Source organism: Fistularia commersonii, chromosome 16 (assembly GCF_037954325.1).
Source record: "Fistularia commersonii isolate RoL2024-O1a breed Wild chromosome 16, RoL_Fcom_v1.0, whole genome shotgun sequence".
NCBI lineage: Eukaryota > Metazoa > Chordata > Actinopteri > Syngnathiformes > Fistulariidae > Fistularia > Fistularia commersonii.
In genome coordinates this window covers 4,599,359-4,617,053 of record NC_141299.1, presented here as the reverse complement: position 1 = coordinate 4,617,053, position 17,695 = coordinate 4,599,359, and the positions used below count along the sequence as shown (strand labels likewise).

The window sequence follows — 17,695 nt, the reverse complement described above, 5'->3', positions numbered from 1 at the left end:
ATTGTATTAGGAGGAAATGGGTGGTGAAGCTTCATTCTGCCAAGGAATTTCTACCTTCACCATTTTTCTGAGCGCATGGAATGACTGCTATTCCAACACACCCTGCTTCCCCTCCAAATGAGACCATTGATGGTTGACCTGCAGTTTTTTTTTTGTTTTTTTTTTGTTTTTTTTTTTCATATAAGTGTCTTAACAGTCCCTGCTTCCCCGCCCGGAAAAGTCATACTATGCTGTTGAGGCTTAACATGCTCAGCACATTCCAAAGAAATAAAAAGGGGATTCGTAAAAACATTACTATCCATCTCTAAGTTTGTTTTCTTAGTAATTTACCATTGTAACATATAATTGATGCTGATTAATAAGTGGTTTTATCGTAGTGCTCGATTGAGAATGATATTTAGCTCACCGCAGGGGAACATGACCCAAGTTTCTGGTTGAAGAGAAGAAAATCACATTTCTGTCCCTCCATCCCTCCAACTTCATTGAATTACAATTTCACTTTTGCATTTCCAGCTTCATTCTGATAATTTCACACCAGTACCTATATACACAAGTGTGTTAGATATAGAGATCCATGCAACCTACACATGCATTTACATAATTATGCAATCCACCTAATTCCATGTGCTCTTACCTGATCAGCTGGCCGTGGTGATACTTGTTAACCAATTTTTTCTATGTCATCAATGTAACCGTATTTGTCAGTTTGCGTCTTATTTTGTATGGTTTTCTTTCCGGATAAAATGGATTACTTTTGTCAGCTACAGTAAGCTGATGCTAATGTTGGTTAACCAAGAGTGATGTCATTGCCTGGCAGAGTTTGAACATTCGAATTTTTCTTACATCAAATTACTTCAGCAAAGTTTAGATGCTTGCAATGGTTGAGCCCCAGTTTTGAGTAAGTTTCAAGTGCATAATGATATTTAACTCAAATGTACTGTAAATTTCAGATTAAGAAAATTCAATCAGTATCAGACAATAACAGTTGCATGGTGTAATGCGACCTTACAAACACACTTAAACTCACAATTCGAGGTTGTGAAACTTTGGGTTTCAGCTATTCACAGAAATGGTTGAAATTCCCGAACAGAGGACGGCCTCAAGGACACTCCAGAGGAAATCTGGGGTTTTAAGTAACCATTTAACATTTAAAGGGTCACATTTTTTTCACCAGCAGCACTTCAGAAAGTTTCAATGGACTCACTCATTATTTCATATTATGTGTTAGCTGTTATGAAACAGTAACCGGCCAATTGTATAACAATCCTGAATTTATCGCACGAGAGTGAGACTCAATCGCCAATAGGTTGTAATTCTTTTCCATCCTCATTTTGACATTTCCTCCGTTGCTCCTGTGTTCAGTGGGAGTGAGAGATCTGATTTTGCCAGAGTGCAACAGCCTGCATCTGGACATGATGCCGGTGGGCATGTCAACAAATGGTATTCCTAGGAATTTCATGGAATGCAGTGAGTAACGGTAATATTGGGAATACATGCTGTCAGATGTAACAGGCTCCTTTGTCTCATCCGTTGTGGACGTAATTGCTGCTGGTCGTCCTCTTATACATAGCTTAAGAACAGCCAGACATCATTTGTCAGAGCTTCGTCACCGATTGGCTAATCATTTGTTTACCTTCCCGGTGCTCAGTAGACAATCTACTTTTTAAATGCATTTTCAATTCTCATTTTCTTACCGACGTGAAGTCGATAGACAGCAATGACTTCATTTTCATGCATATTCATGAAATAGTCACCATTGAAAGACGGATAATTGGAAAGCTTTCTTTTCCTCGGGGTGCTGACAGAAACCCTTGTCGAAAATATATCACTTCACTGGCTGCCCTGCTCTTTTTACTGCAGTCACACCCAAGTGCTTTTACACGCTCTTTGAAAATCATCAGTCTTCACCCTTTCGCCTGAACCCTTAGTCATTAGCTTTATGATGTCATTTGTTGTAATGACCCCATTAACAATCTCAAAAAGATTTTCCGTATTAGTACAGCGGCGTTTGCGTGTGATTCACATCAAACTAAGCATATAGCTGAAAGGCGTCGGAGTTACCTTTTTTGATTAACTCAGTGAGTGATTTAAAAGAACGTTGTGTGGCTTTACCCACAAAAGAAAGCATTTTTTTAAAGCAGATTCCCTGTAGACATGGCAGTCACCCAAAGCAGTTGTTTTCCCTTTTTCTCGAACTCACTGTAATTTAAAAAAATGGACGTCGAAACCACATGGACGTATTGGTTTGCTCATGCAATCCATTTTTTAAGCTCTTGCCAGTTTCTGTCAGTGGTGTATTTTTTTCAGCACGCTCATGCAATACAAACCCCTTCTCCTGTCACAACCCTTTTCTGTGTGGATCATATATTTGAAGTATATTGGCGACTTTTGGCCTCTACTGGCTCGAGGGCTAACGTGCTTGTGGATAAGGTCTCCCCGTTTGTGCCATGAACAACTCTTCATTAGTCTCATGTCGCAGTCTGTTTCCTATCATTTAACATACCGGCGTCTGACTGCAAGATCGAGTTTCCGTTGTTTCACTTTATCCAGTGACAGGAACTGCCCCAAGGACTCTATTGTACAAACGGTTCGGCGTTAAAACAAGCATCAACGAGGTGACAAGGCGCTGTGCGGCTCGTCCTGTCAGTGCTACTGATGTGATCCTTTGAAACACTGACAGATTTGTTTTCCTGTCTGACCCGGCCTGACTAATGCACCTTGTAATAGCTATTCAATCATTTTTGGTCTGTCTCTCTCCTGTCTCTTACACCCACTCTGTCAGGTGAAAAATCAGAGCACAAGATGCAATGTCTGAATTGTCTGGCTGCTTTCTAGCTGTTGTCTCGCTGACACGCCGATGTACACAATTTCAAGTAATAACAACTCATTTTCAAAATCATTTTGACCGAGGGCCACATCAGCGTCATGGTTGCCCTCAAAGGCCACATGGAACGGTAACAATAGAAATGAAACAAAATGTAATGTAAAATAAATGTAGCTATTCCTTCATGTTAAATAACATTCAAATCCAAAATGTTCCATATGCATTTGCATTGATGTAAAAAAAATATCTTTACTAGTTGCGCTGTTCCAAAGCTAGTTTTCACTGCTGCAGTGTTTTTGGATGCTGCTTCTAAACACATTCTGCTGCCATCGTAGTTTGGCTTTTCATTCTTTGACAATTTGTTGTTTTTCCGGAAGGCTAACTTAAGCATAGCTTCGTGATTTGACGTAGATTGTACTCTTTGACAGCTGACGCTGCCTCCTTGAAGCACAAACATGTTTTAGCCTCCCCATCTTTCTTGAAACAGCCTTCCATCTGCAGCAACTTTTGGACATTAAGGGATCTTTGTATTTCTCAATTCTACTTAATTGCAGAAAATTGCATTGATGTGGATACACTGCGATCTAAAGGCGGGATGCTGTCACCTCGTGGGGCATGGATTGTGGGAAATGTAGTTTATGATCAATGCACGTGCTTGACTTATTTATTTAAGACAATCAAACCTTTTTAGACATTTTCGCAGGCCACATTCGGGGCGGCGGGCCTTGACACGTGGGTTAGGAGGTGAACACAACACACATCTCTTTAGATGTTTAGATGCACAAAATGGTAGCCTGAAACTGATACTTGTCTAATACCTTCCATCCACATGTGATTTTCTATCCCTAAAGTGATATTATGATGTAACTACTGATAAAAGACCGAGAACATGGCAGAATATCAGTGCTGTCTAGAATCACGCCGCCTCAAATTGTCGCACTGTGTGGGATTCCTTCATTAAGGTGGTTAAAGGCTGGTGGGAAGTCTTACAAAGGAGACAGATGAGGCTAGTTGTGTCTCTCATCCCCCCCCAGGTCTCATATCAGCCTGTGTCAGCAGATGCCTGGCCCATGTGGTTGTTCACACACACACACACACACACAAAAACACACAAAGGCCTCTGACTGGACAAAGTATCCTTTCCTGTAGCACTGTGTCTTTTCAGTGAGGTGTAGTTGATAAATTCGAACATGCCTGCAGTAATTGTTAATTGTTGAGTAATTGTTATGTCACTAACTCATGGGCACCTATCATATTCAGTGCACGTGTATTTAATGACAAGTATTTGTCTGAATTACTAATGCAGGGGTGACAGACTCGCAGCCTGTGGGCCAATTGCGGCCCTCAGAACAATATTTTGTGGCCCCCTTCCTGAAATCAAATCTATATGTTAGTGTGGCCCGTGCATTTTTCTCACATGCATCTGGGTGTTTTATACAGTGGGTTTCAAAAAAAATGGAAGAAATGAAAAAGTAACTTTGCAATGTATTTTTTGCTTCATAATTTGAAAACAAAATGTTTTTTTTTTTTACGAAAAAACGTCTAGTTACATTGTTAAAATGATCTTTTCTTTTCATATTTAAAGCCAAAGAAATCCAGGCAAAATTAAAAAGATTGATTTAATAACCAGAATAGCCACCATTAGCCTTGTAAACATTATACCTCGTCTTAAACATGTAACCAATCAATTTTCTAATAAATTCTAGTGGCAAATTTTCCCACAGCAACAAGATTTTCTCTTTTAACTCAACAATATTTTTAGGGTGTGATTCTTCAATTCTTTCTTTAAAATTCATTTTTTTTATATTAATTCGTCATGTAATTTTAAGAGGAACAGTTCATTACATATTAAGATTTTTATAATTTACCTGCTTACTTCCTTTACACTAAAACGAAGGAAACATTTGGAATTAGTATTACTTCTAGGTAATGATTTTACTGGTCCGGCCCCCATGACATCAAATTGGGTTGTATGTGGCACCCGGGACAAAGTGACTTTGACACCCCTGGACAAGCTTGTCAGATAAGATCTAATTTGAAAAAGACAACCATTGTTGGGGTTGTTGTTATAACCCTTCCCTTCAACCAGACGATGCGGTTTGGAATTTGAACAGAAACGAACAAGCAAAACAAAGGAAAAATAAAGATGAAACTTTAAGAAACTCTGAGATTTCATTTTTGACCACCGGACTGACAGTTATATCCCTTCCTCTGGGTTTATCAGGCGAAGCTACCAGGTTGACCTTTCCATTAATGCTGGTACATAAAATATCGTGGCTAAGACTCACATACATTACACATACACATACACAGCATCCACTTCATTTTCTGGTCCAAATTGCTTTTCAATGTCACATACAGGCTTTACTACTAAAATTTGTTTCCAGTCACGTTACAAAAGCTAGAAAATATATCAACATATACCAACAGTCTGACGTAAACATCGGTTGTTCTTTTAGATATCTAAACATGACTTGTATTCAATTATCTGGAGAAAAAACCAAGAGAGTACATTTTTCACCAGTAATTGCCAATTTTATGATTAACTTTACTCGTAAAAAATACATAAACATCTGAAAACATATAAAGTAATTGACATGAAAATTTATATTATAGTCTTTATGAATTCCTGCTAAAAGACAAACTTGTACACTTACTGGTAATTTAGCTGCATTGTTTATTCAGCCCCTTATGTCCCATACCTACAGCTGCCAGATATTGTGACATATATTCATGACAACATAAGTTTGTACACATTATGATATAGCAATGTCTATGTGTGGTAAAACAATGTCACAGAATCTGTGTTTTAAATTATGTTAAATCTGCCTTTTTAACCACTACAGTGTTGAGCCGCTTGATATCAAATGTTATTTCCAGCGCAGTGATTCAAAAGTTGTGGTTAAGGCATGTGTACAAAAACATTTTTCATTCAAAAATTCAAACAGACCTCACTGTGTAAGCCAATGACTAAGAACATATTTTAAAACTTTCCTGCTATGCTACTTACAGATCCCACACATCCCCCAAAACAATTATGATGCAACCTCTTTTTTTCAACCATTTAAAACCCAATATGGAATTTCCAAATAATTTCCAAATATGGAAGCGTATTAGTTCTATAGGTTCTGGGTCACTACGTTCTGAAAATCCAAATAGATCATGTTTTGGCAACCACTTATGATGATCGAATAGCAACTTCAATGGAGAGTTTGCAAAATGAGTCTTGTTTAAGCCTGGAAGTTAACCAGACTATTTCATTCAATGAATAGTCATGTACTCTGGGCCAGTCTAAACAATAAATCTGAGACATATAAAGATTAAGTGGGGCAACATAATGTGATTATTTGACCTGAGGTCTGAAAAGACCATGTTGGCTGACTATGTTAATACAGCTTACAACCTTTGACACCAACTATTGAATACTTTTGAATGAAATTAACCAAAGCTGCAATGGACTTGATCCTGCAGGTGGTTCTGCGAAGGCCGTGAGCTGCACAACTCACCTGACATCCAGATCTGGAGGGATGGTGACCTCCACACTCTGGTGATCGCTGAAGCCTTCGAAGACGACACAGGACGTTACACCTGCGTGGCCTCCAACAATCTCGGTGCAGACAACACCTCTGCTGAAGTTTACATTGAAGGTAAAAAGTGCTTTAATTAGCCTAAAATAAATAAAGTATAAAATAAATAGATAAATAAATAAATAAATAATTATTACACACATTTTACACACATACATATCCAAAAAAAATACATAAAAAAATATGATGACATGTTAAGAGGCCAGAGTAATTGTTTCGTTATACACACTAGCTGAGATATAGTTCTATTAGGCTCCTGTGTGAGAACCCTCACCATGTGGACATTTTAGTACATTTAGCTGGTAATACTACTATGACAGTGTTTAAACATATATATTGTATGTTTTAGAGTACTATATTTATGCATCTACAACATTTTTTTAGAGTTTATTTTTCTCTTTTCTAATGTTAGGAGCCTCTTCATCAGACTCAGAAGGAGAAGGAGGACCGTCGAAGTCCAGATCTGGAACGATGCCTCAGTATGTTTATTCATGCTTGATCCCATGTGGACTTGTAACTTATTGAACCTTGATGAGGTTAAGTGAGCGTTGCAGAATCTAATCAGGTGTGCTGCCTTCTGCTTTTTAACTCTGACCTACCACACAGGCAACAATCGCAATTATGAAAGGGACAGAGAGTTGTTTTGTTAAAAAATAACAAAAAGAAGCTATTTGTAAGGTCCCCTGTACCGCATTTCAAATGTTAAACTACCCTCTTATGTACTCTTAATCTCTTTTACATACTGTTACATTCACATGTTAGTTTTGCCACATTTAAATGATTGTTAGTGCCAAATTCCTTTCTATACCAGCTACTCAGCTGCCCTGGGAAGAATTTTATCATGTGTCTTTCATTTCAAAGAGAAATTTTAAATGAACTTTTATCATCTGCTTTGTTCATGTGCTGATCATTCTCCTCCAGCTGGAGTCAAACTGATTATTTCTATTTAACTAAAAACCATGTTTATTTTTTTTTCTTTTGCAGTGAGATATCTTTTTATATTATGTAGAATGTCGTGTGCGTGTGTGTGTGTGTGTGTGTGTGTGTGTGTGCGTAACCAGGCCAGTGGATGCTTATCTAACATTAATAGTTAGCACAATGAATTTGCTTACCATCTGACTTGGCATCACCATCCTGACTGAAATACAACAAGTTTCTTTCCATCTAACTACTGCTGAAATTTTGCACCTCATAAGGTGTCAAAGGCCTCATTCTTGGGTTTCATTCTTTTTATAATGTGACACATAGAACTGTGTTATTATATAGCATGCAAGAAAAATGCAACTCAGTGCATTTACAAAATTAAAAGGGGACTCCCATAAAGAATATAATATCTGTGAATTTCAGTGTCTGCATAAATACCTTCTCCAAGATACTGAACCCCAAGTTGCTCCCAATGGCCTGGTTAATGCCTTGCGTGGCACTATCTAGTGTTAATCATTTTGAAAGCATTTTATAAATGGAGATAATTTTCAAAGTTTTAAAGCAAATACAAACCACATCAATTGAAATGAACTCCAGGAAAGAACTCATGGTGACACAAGTGAATGCCTGTCCTAAAAATGTTATGGAACTAAAGGAGACAATATGCTATAGATTTACAAATAGAGGGTGTTAATTCTATTGCATAGAATTTTGGGGTTAGTTTGTGTAGTCATCTAGTTAGATGATAATACATGCTAAGCTGTAGTCCATGAAAGTCATCCATAAATGAGTTGCGCACTTCAGGTGAGAGAAGGCTGTGTTACAACATAACATCCTCAGGTCTGTTTGAATTATTTGTAAAGCAGTGTTGATCAAGATTGGCACAGATTATATCTCAGTACCAGTTTTCACAAACTTTTTGTCCAAACCGCAGGTCAATGATGGCCAACGGGCCATAGGTCGATATTTTTAGGCTTCAAAGTTTATCGTTAGTGCAACACGCATGTCTTTCTCACGCACACCTTGCACACAAAATATCATCCCCTGGGCCTTGATTGGGTTTGAGACCTGCAAAATATTGTGGCACATTGATTTTTCTTTTTTTTTGTACTGATGATCTCCTTTCTCTCTTTAGAGTCCAGAAGAAAACCACTTCAATGTCTCTAACAATACGTTCATCTTCGCCCAAGACCACAGAGGTCCTACCTCATCGCTCCACACTGGTTCAGTCCCTCTCTCAGCCCCCGCTGCGGGTAAAACCACCAACATCACTAAATACAGTCAGTCATGAGCAGACTTTCATTTGGAGATGGAAAAAGTATGATTTTGTTGCTTTTGTAGATGCAGAGCCCGGTTTCATGTCTGTACAGTGAAATGTCTGGTCCCCCAGTCTTCACAAAGGTGGGTCTACCAAAACTACTGCGATGTAGGCCTGCACAAATACATTAACTTACATAAAAAAAAAAATTATATCCTCACAAATACATTTCCATTGAGTGGACACATTCACATATAATGATCAGTGCGCAAGTATCCATCATGCGTGCACATACTTCTGTCAGAAACACGTTACTTTCAGTCGAGGTTTCCCCTGACAATATTCTAGTAACATTATTCTTGCGAATAACGTCTGAGGAATTTTGCACTGCATCCAAGCTGCACTGCAATAAAGAAGAATCTGCTTTTAAAATTAATTAAAAACTAATACCCAGAGTAGTGTACTTAATCTGTCATGTTTTTTATGGGGGTATCTTTGATCTTATGTATTTGAATAAAGATATTTTAAATGCAGTAAAACTTGTTAAAATTGCAAAGAGCCAGCTCTGTTTGATGATGCTATAACTCTAAAATGCATATGCACTAGTGCAAAACGCATGCGAAGAATTTAAAATCCTTGACATAATAAACACCTTTCATTAGACTCCCCTGCACCATAGGCATCACATAGCACATTCATTCACCAACAAAGAATATCACAATCATACTAACATAAATCAGACGGGTTTACAGCCATCTGTGCCGGTCTAATAGGAATCATACTGGTCGCACATTAACACTCACTGAATGATGTCTCTAATACATTTGGACACATAACCTTCATCTCCATGTGGATGCCCACTGTGCGGTCGGTTAGTGTTGTGGTGATGCTTTAGCACCCAAGTGCATTTATAAGCTGAATAAGTATCCAGAAACATAGATTTGTAAAACCAAGACCCAGTGCATTGCGACACAATTGCATTTTGGAAATAAGATCACGCTGCAGGCTCGAAGATGTGTCAGTCAACTATCAATATGGGCTATTTTCTTGTTTTTGCGCACCAAAACTATGGCGTTAAATTCAATTAGTGGATTTCTTGGCATGACTCATACAGTAAAATAACTCGGTAAGCTTTGGGCTCTCAAAGTATTAGGTCTGGTTTAATAATGTCATTATTTGGGCTAAAAGCAGTGTCTCTAAAATATGGTCTTTGGATTACTCTCTCTTGGTCTTCGGCTACCTGCATTCTCGTCGATATGCTCAAAAAGAAAAAGAAAATCAATACAGATATAGCTAAAGATATGTAAAGTTTCAAATAATGACCAATCCCAACCCTGAGCGCTTGTTTTAGCCAAATTAGACAGAATGGCAGATGATTGTGAATTCCTATGTAAAACTGGGCCAATTCAGAATGATTATCCAATAGTGTTATTCAAGTTGGGTCGTCTGGTATGATGCAAAAGTTATAATAAGCCAAAATAAACTACAATAATAGGTGGGAAGGTTTTCCATAAGGATATTGGAACTTGGCCATGAGATCTGTTCCCGTTTAGAAGAGTCCTGGGGTCTCTTTCAGATCAGAGAAATCTTTCCCCACCAGACTTAAATCACTTTCTCTGTGAATATTCCTTTATTTTGCTCAGGGACACAAAATCGAACTTCGCTAAAATGTGCCCACAGATTACGATATCTTAAGTGTCTTGCATCGGCATTAAGATTTTCATGAATTGGAAAAAAATTTGAATTAGCCCGCAACTGTTCACATGAACACATAACCTGAAACACAAGGACTTGGACCGACTGCAGCTCTGTAATAGCAGTGTGCAGAGCTGTGGTTTTCAGCAGTGGGGGTCAAATCAAACACAGACTTTGAAAAGAACTCCTTCCACCTCAGACTCTTCATCACTCCACCATCAGCCCCCGACTCGCTCCCCCAGGTCGTGACAGCGGGACGGAGACGGGCTCAGGCAGAGCTTCAAACAGCCCTGCCAAACCCAAAAGGGTCAGGACTCTTTCACTCTCATTCAGGCAGTCAGGCCCTAAATCATTTCCAACTTCATTACGAAGACCCCATTTGTTTTCCTTTACATCCTTTAATAAACTGTCATAGGCTTAAATGATCTGTATCAGGGGATGTTCACCTCTGGTGAAGTCAGGTCTGTGATTTCATGCATAAGACAGATGGACGGACAGACACACACACACACACACACACACAGTTAAATAATTGATATGCTTGGATTTGCTAAACACACTTAAGCACAGTCACACAAAAGAGGGTTTGAAAAAACATCTCCACCCCACAACACACTTATTCTCACTGACAGTAAGTTCCTGTTGTAAATGGAAACAATTCTATACTCTTGTTAGTGTTGTTATTAAACAAGGAATGGAAGCTCAGAAATTGTTTCACACAACATGAGTTAAGTGTTTTAAAACTCAACCCTAATACAGTGAGAAGTGGAGGAATTACAGACCATCTGTGCTCAAACTACACAAATTTCTTTGTAATGGTGACTCAAAAAAATGAATTTGCGATTATTAGCTGCAGATTTCTGAATATTTTTAAATTAATAGACATGAAAAGACATTTTTCATTATATATCTGCTATCTGCAATGTCAGTAAGTAAAAGAAATGAGATGAAAATAAAAATATGGTCACCAAAGACACAAGTTACAAGTTGATTTAAAAAGAAATAATCTTCCGAAATATTTACAAATATGGCAATTTAGCTCTGATTGTTTGTGCCCTGCTAATTATCAATCAACCGGGATTTACCATTTATGTAGAGCTCTGCTTATCACTTAAAAGAAACAACGAAAAGAATTAGATTTTAGAAACAAACTAAAACTAAAGTACAACAAAACTTAAGTTGCCAGATTCTTCTTTTCTCATTCATTTGTCATCTCATCTTCTTTGTCTCTTTAAATTTACTTGAATATTTTTTTTTTCACGCAGCTGTTACAAGATACTCAAGCATCTGAAGGCCAAGTGGTGGTTCTGGAGTGCAGGGTCCGTGGAAGCCCTCCTTTGCAGGTCAGATGGTACCGCGAAGGAGAGGAGATCCCAGACTCCCCGGATTTTCGAGTCCTCCAGAAAAGTAAAACGTCCTACTCTTTGTATCGGTGTTATTATCAATTTATACAACATTTGCTGTCCCTATTTTGCAATGATCTAAATATTTTTGATCTATTTCAAATCAGAGCCTCGATCTGCAGCAGAGCCAGGTAAGTATCAATATCTCCTCTCTTCTCAAACCCAGGTTGAGTTCCTTATTTTCACTGTTTTATACACTGTAGACAAGGAGAAACATTAGTAACAGATCATTAAGTACGGCTTATTCATCGCATGACTCAACAAAAGTAGAAGTTAATAAATCTGAGGATGCTCATATCACATCTGCCACTGTCAGATGGAATCCCTGGGAAAGTGAAGAAGCCCACTGTTCGCAAACCCATAAACACACACGATCACAACATCAGACATGATCATTAATGTCAGACTGTGAATCAGGGCTCGTTTCAGGTGTTTTTCTTGAGACGTTGAGTCACTCAGACAATCCAGGCACATCTGTGAGTCTGCACACAATTAAAAGAAGTAGCTTCGCAAATGTCTTCACTCCCCTGCCGCGATCTGTATGTCTGACTATGAGCAATGAGTCATCAGTCAGCGTGTCCTTCCATTACTGGCTTGCGACACCGATTCTTCGTATTCCTTTTCCTCTGGAGGTTTCCCACATGTGTCATTATAAACAAATCAGCATGATATTCCAGTTCTCCCCCATCATCCCGACTCTATCAGATCTTTTAAATTTCACGCGTCATCAGACCACAAGTTCATCGCTTTTGTTCTTTAAAAGATTTCTGATGGTGGCTTTCTTTTGCTAGAGGAGATTTGCACCTTGGTGATTGCCGAGGCTTTTCCAGAAGACGGAGGTGTTTTCTGCTGCACTGCCTCCAACCCGTACGGCTCAGTTAACTGCAAGGCCCAGCTCACTGTGACTGGAGGTGCGTTTTACGCAGAGGGAATTGCTCATTACCTTAGAACTGAGACGGTTTTGTCATGCCATAACAAAACTGAACAATATTTAAATGTCCCCTTCCATTCTAAAGAATATGTGACATCATAAATATTACAAGCACAATGTGAAAGCGTCAAGCATCTGTGTAATGAACGTTGATGTGTTATTTGCGATAGTGACACTGACGTAGGGAAGGCATTCATACTCAGGGGCGTAACATCTGAAATAAAAATAAATGATGAAAAAAAAATTCAAAAGTAAATGTTAGCACACCCATGTATTTGTTAATAAGGGAGAAGGAGCATTAGTAATATTACTAGATGATTCACCACAAAAAAAAAAACTATATAGAATTTCAACCATTGGAATTTATTAATTTGGATGTGTGCATTTGTGTACATATATATATATATACTGCTCAAAAAAATAAAGGGAACACTTGAACAACACAATGTAACTCCAAGGCAATCACACTTCTGTGAAATCATAGTGTCCACTCAGGAAGCAACACAGATTCATTTTGACTTGTTTTAAGGACATTAAATCAAAGTTGAATCAGCCTGGAGTTTGTTTTTACACTTTAATTTTGATGTGATTCCTAATCCAGACCTCCATGGGTTGATACAATTGATTTCCATTGATCATTTTTGTGTGATTTTGTTGTCAGCACATTCAACTGTGTAAAGAGCAAAGTATTTCATAAGAATATTTCATTCATTTAGATCTAGGATGTGTTTTTTAAGTGTTCCCTTTATTTTTTTGAGCAGTATATATATATATATATATAAATTAGCATATATATGCACGGCATGATGATTCTTACAAAACATCCCATCCTGCTTTGCCATGACCAGACGCTTGATGAGAAGCAAACAACTTTCACAAAGCCACATTAAGAACAGAAATTGGTAGATCAAATCTGAATTCTTTTCAGAGTAGAAATAACTCGTTGCTTGTCTCAGGCTGCCATGACAAAAGGTTGGTCTATCCTTTTCTTACTTGCACATCTGATTCATAATTCTTTTTTAGTCCTAGAATTACTTGAATGAATTAGACTCGGCCATTTCGAAATGTCTCCTGCAGTGCAGTATGATGTGGTTGATTTTTTTTTATATTATATTTATATAAATATATTTCATATTCTGTAATATTTAACAAATATTACAAAATTTTGCACAATGGATACAGAAGGCATCAAAGGAAAGACTGAATAAACAGGAAGTACATCTGCCTGTGTTGATCTGGCTGGTAATTTGATCAGATGTGCTCTGATACACCAGCTGCTTCATCCTCTAAGGGGGTGGAGGCCAGGAGAACATGTCAACATGAAATAAGTTTTGTTTATATCCCTCAGGAGCCGAGGATTCTTCCAGTAACGGCATGAAAGGCAATAGAACGATGTTTGAGGATTCGGCAGCATTTCCCCCTCCTCCCCCACCCACTGAAATCACTCTCCTCGAGTTGCCACCCAAGATGGTGCCGCAGTCCGGAACTGAGGCCTTTCACATCCAAGAGCTGGAAGTTTTGCCCAGTGGGTCACCTCTGCCTGCAGCACCGGCGGGCTCAGAGGTAAAGGAGGGAGACACAGAGAAGGGTCCTTTACAGAATGGCCAATCCTCAAATTCGCCGTCCCCTCCCAGCCCACCAACAGAGATCAACCTGCCGCCTCCGCCTCCTCCTCTTCCTTTACCCCATTCTGACCACATGACCAACGCCACACCAGAATGTCCTGTCCAAATCATGCAAGAATCACCTCAAACCTGTGGAAAGCTCTCCCCGTTGCCTGGAAAGGAAGGTCCTCCACTACCTACCAAGCCCAAACCAAAGCTGTGAGTAGCTCCTTTTTGTCTGCTACCCAACGACAGTCGGGTGGTCGGGGGCGCAGACGGACCGGGGAAGGGGCGTCTGAGCTCAGGTGGAAATAATAGCGTTGCGAAGGGTTAACGGGGGGGGGGGGGGGGGGGGGGATTCTGAGCCTTTTAAGAACAAAAGCATTCTCCCTGCCTTTATGGAGGTGTCAGTACGGCATCACGTGCACGGTCTACTCTGCCAGCTGCAGTCTGTCTATGGCTGTAAACAGATCCGTGTGGCTTTTGCTGGATGACTCCTATTGTCTCTGCCTGACTGTGGCCTGTATGGCAAGCTCAGGATATTGCCTTTGTGTTTGCTTTTTTTTGTTTCCTGGTCACCTTTTTGTGTGTTCTGTAGGGATCAGGTAGGGTGTCACAATTATTGGACCATTGAGAAATGGATGGCTGTATTTTCTAAAATACAGTGTTGAGCAGTGAACAAGATACCTCTCCGCGAAGGCTGTCTCAATTGCCGATGCCCACATGAAAATGTGCTGAAAGGAAATGAAAAGAGAAGAGACGACTGGGGATATTGTTATTATCCTTTGTGAAGATCTCAGTGACACTCAACTGATTTATCTCTGTTGTTGAGAGTTTCCTTTATCATTTTCGGCATTTTTATAGAGCGACACAAATGTTTTGGGGGAGTTGCTCATTTGCAATGATCCCTAAAGATGACAACAAGATGCCAGGCCTTCTCTTTTCTGTGTCCAACAGAGAAGGAACCCCTGATCCCCTTTGCTATTTCGATTATCACAGGGACTTGTAGTTAGACCCTATAGCACATGTGTTAAACTCAAGGCCCGCGGGCCAAATGTGGCCCGTGGGAACATCTGAAATGGTCTGATTATCTTCAAAAAAATAAGTCAAATGTGTGCATCGAACATATACTACATTTTCCACAATTCACGCCGATCATGTTACCCACAAAGTGACGGCCACTAGATCGCAGTGTATCCACATCAATGCCATTTTCAACAAGTGGAATTGAGAAATACAAATGATCCCTAAATGTCTAGAAAGAGAAAAGTTGATGCAGATGGAAGGTTGTTTCAAGACAGATGGGAATGCATATGTAACATTTTGGATTTGAATGAGTCATAAATTCAGAGTTATTTAACATTAAGGAGTAGTTACATTTTATTTACATTGCATATGGTTACATGTCATTACATTTATACAGTTAACGCTCCATGTGGCCCTTTGAGGGCGACCATTATGCTGATGTGGCCCTCTGTGAAAATGAGTTTCACAGAGGACCCCTGCTCTATAGCCATCATAGAATGTCATAAAATAAATAGTCCCAACCAATCCAGACCCTCTCACCTACATAAAATATGTGCACATTAACAAATAATGATGATGGCAGATGTCATTTTCAAACAAAGTATATGACTTGAAACATGTTTCTGACAAGATTTTTTTTTTTTTTTTTTTTTTTTTTTTTACTTGTGAAGCGTCTTTGAGTGTCATGAAAAGCGCTATAAAAATCCCATGTATTATTATTATTATTATTAAGATTATTGATTCCAAGATCATTTCTTCATGCTTAGTTTAAGTGTAGGGTTAAGACAGGTTGTTTACAGTCTGCAATATTTGTTGCATTACATATTCATCTGGCTTTTTTTCTGCTCAAGGGTGTTATTACATATCTGTTGATTTGATTTGTTGATTATGTGCCTTGAGAAAGAACAATGCAGAGAAGGAGACAGACAATTGCGGGAAAGTTTTTGCTGTTGACGTTTTGCACTGCAAGGGATTTGAGTGGCAGCCTTATAAATCAAGTTAACACGGAATCACCAGAAAAAATGTTTCGGAGCCAAAAGTTCTTTGGAATTTCAGCTTTGGCTTTTTTAACAGTGAACAAAAATGTATGTGAAATATTAAGTTTCAAACTCTGTCAAGAGAAATTAACGACATAATACAACGGTTTATCATCGGTTCTTGATAAACGTGTTTTCCAAATGTTATGCATGAATGCAGTTGACGGAATAAGGCCTATGTTTCAAAAGGTAGACACTTGTCTTTATATCGGACCTCCGAAGACAATAAAAGTTTGATTTTTCGCTCCAAATAGCACGGAGACAAAAAAAAAAGTTTTCCACAATAACAACATTAATTCACCATTAGTAACAATCAACTTGCACTGTGAGCCGATTAGGAAGCACAGGCTATTTCTCGCCTGCCAACTCCCATTTAAAACATCAAGACAACTGTATTGTTGAAAAACCAGGGGTCAAGTTTCTGCGGGAGAGCATTGTCAGGTGGGAGAATTGAGCTTTTTCTTCCTCGAGCGCTGACCGTGTTCATCATGTTATGAATATGTAGCTTTTGGAAGAGATCCCAGATGGTACAAGTACAATTTTCTTTTTTTGTTAAAGTTAAAAGTTGGTAAAATGCCAAGATTCCAATAGATGGCATGGAAACTATGATCCTAATAACTTGTACTTTTACATTCATCAAGTGAAATGGTCAGATTGTTACAATGTCGTTACACAAATGCTGTCTGGCTCAGAACTGTCAGGTTTTTTTTTATTTCATTAAGCCATTACCTCTCGGCATCACGGTCTAGACTTTATTCCCTGATGTGAAATATATTTTTTTATACAGTTAACTCATATTTCACTGCAGCTATTGGGGTAGATATATTAGATAACATTATAATGTTAACACCATTGTTAATAGCTATCGGAAAAAGTGTGTTAAGGTTCATAAATCATGCATAAATTACTCTAAATCATGGGAATAATGGCCTGAGAGGTTTTTGAATGGAGGAAGAAGTTGTGTGACTTGGCTGGCAGCGGTACTTCGGTAGGACTGAGCTGTGAAAACAGACCTGCTGTTTTTCTGTGCAGAAGGTGGAGAGACTGGGTTTGGCGGGTATTTGGGTTTGACGGCTTGACTTAATATCAGATGTCAGGATAAGAATCAAAGGAAATTCTGAGTAGGATGGTTCAAATTGGCCAGCTGGATTGAAACCAACCCCCGGGGTCTGAACGTAGATGGCGAATTGGTCTCCACTGGAATTTAGCTTTTTTTTAGCCTCATTTTTTAAATTGATTCACCACTTAGTGGCATAAGATATTTATGTCCTGTTCTTGGGGTTGTAGAGGAATATTTAATCGGCTAAAAACATGATCTCCTCTTTCCCGATGAGGGGATAAACAATTACTGATTTTATTTTTACGAATAAGTATTCTTTTTCTATCTCAAGAATATTAGTGTCAAG

At 38.7% G+C, this 17,695-nt stretch overlaps 1 protein-coding gene across 3 annotated transcripts in view; it reads left to right on the top strand.

Moving 5' to 3' along the window:
* palld (palladin, cytoskeletal associated protein) overlaps positions 1-17,695 on the top strand; it is a 59,767-nt gene that overhangs the window by 17,343 nt on the left and 24,729 nt on the right. For all 3 annotated transcript variants that reach the window (XM_086161306.1, XM_086161305.1, XM_086161304.1), the window contains exons 3-10: positions 6,296-6,471; positions 6,824-6,890; positions 8,471-8,588; positions 8,677-8,736; positions 11,554-11,695; positions 11,799-11,822; positions 12,483-12,602; positions 13,971-14,445. In XM_086161306.1, the coding sequence (XP_086017432.1) occupies positions 6,296-6,471; positions 6,824-6,890; positions 8,471-8,588; positions 8,677-8,736; positions 11,554-11,695; positions 11,799-11,822; positions 12,483-12,602; positions 13,971-14,445 (1,182 nt within the window). The remainder of the gene's footprint in view (positions 1-6,295; positions 6,472-6,823; positions 6,891-8,470; positions 8,589-8,676; positions 8,737-11,553; positions 11,696-11,798; positions 11,823-12,482; positions 12,603-13,970; positions 14,446-17,695) is intronic.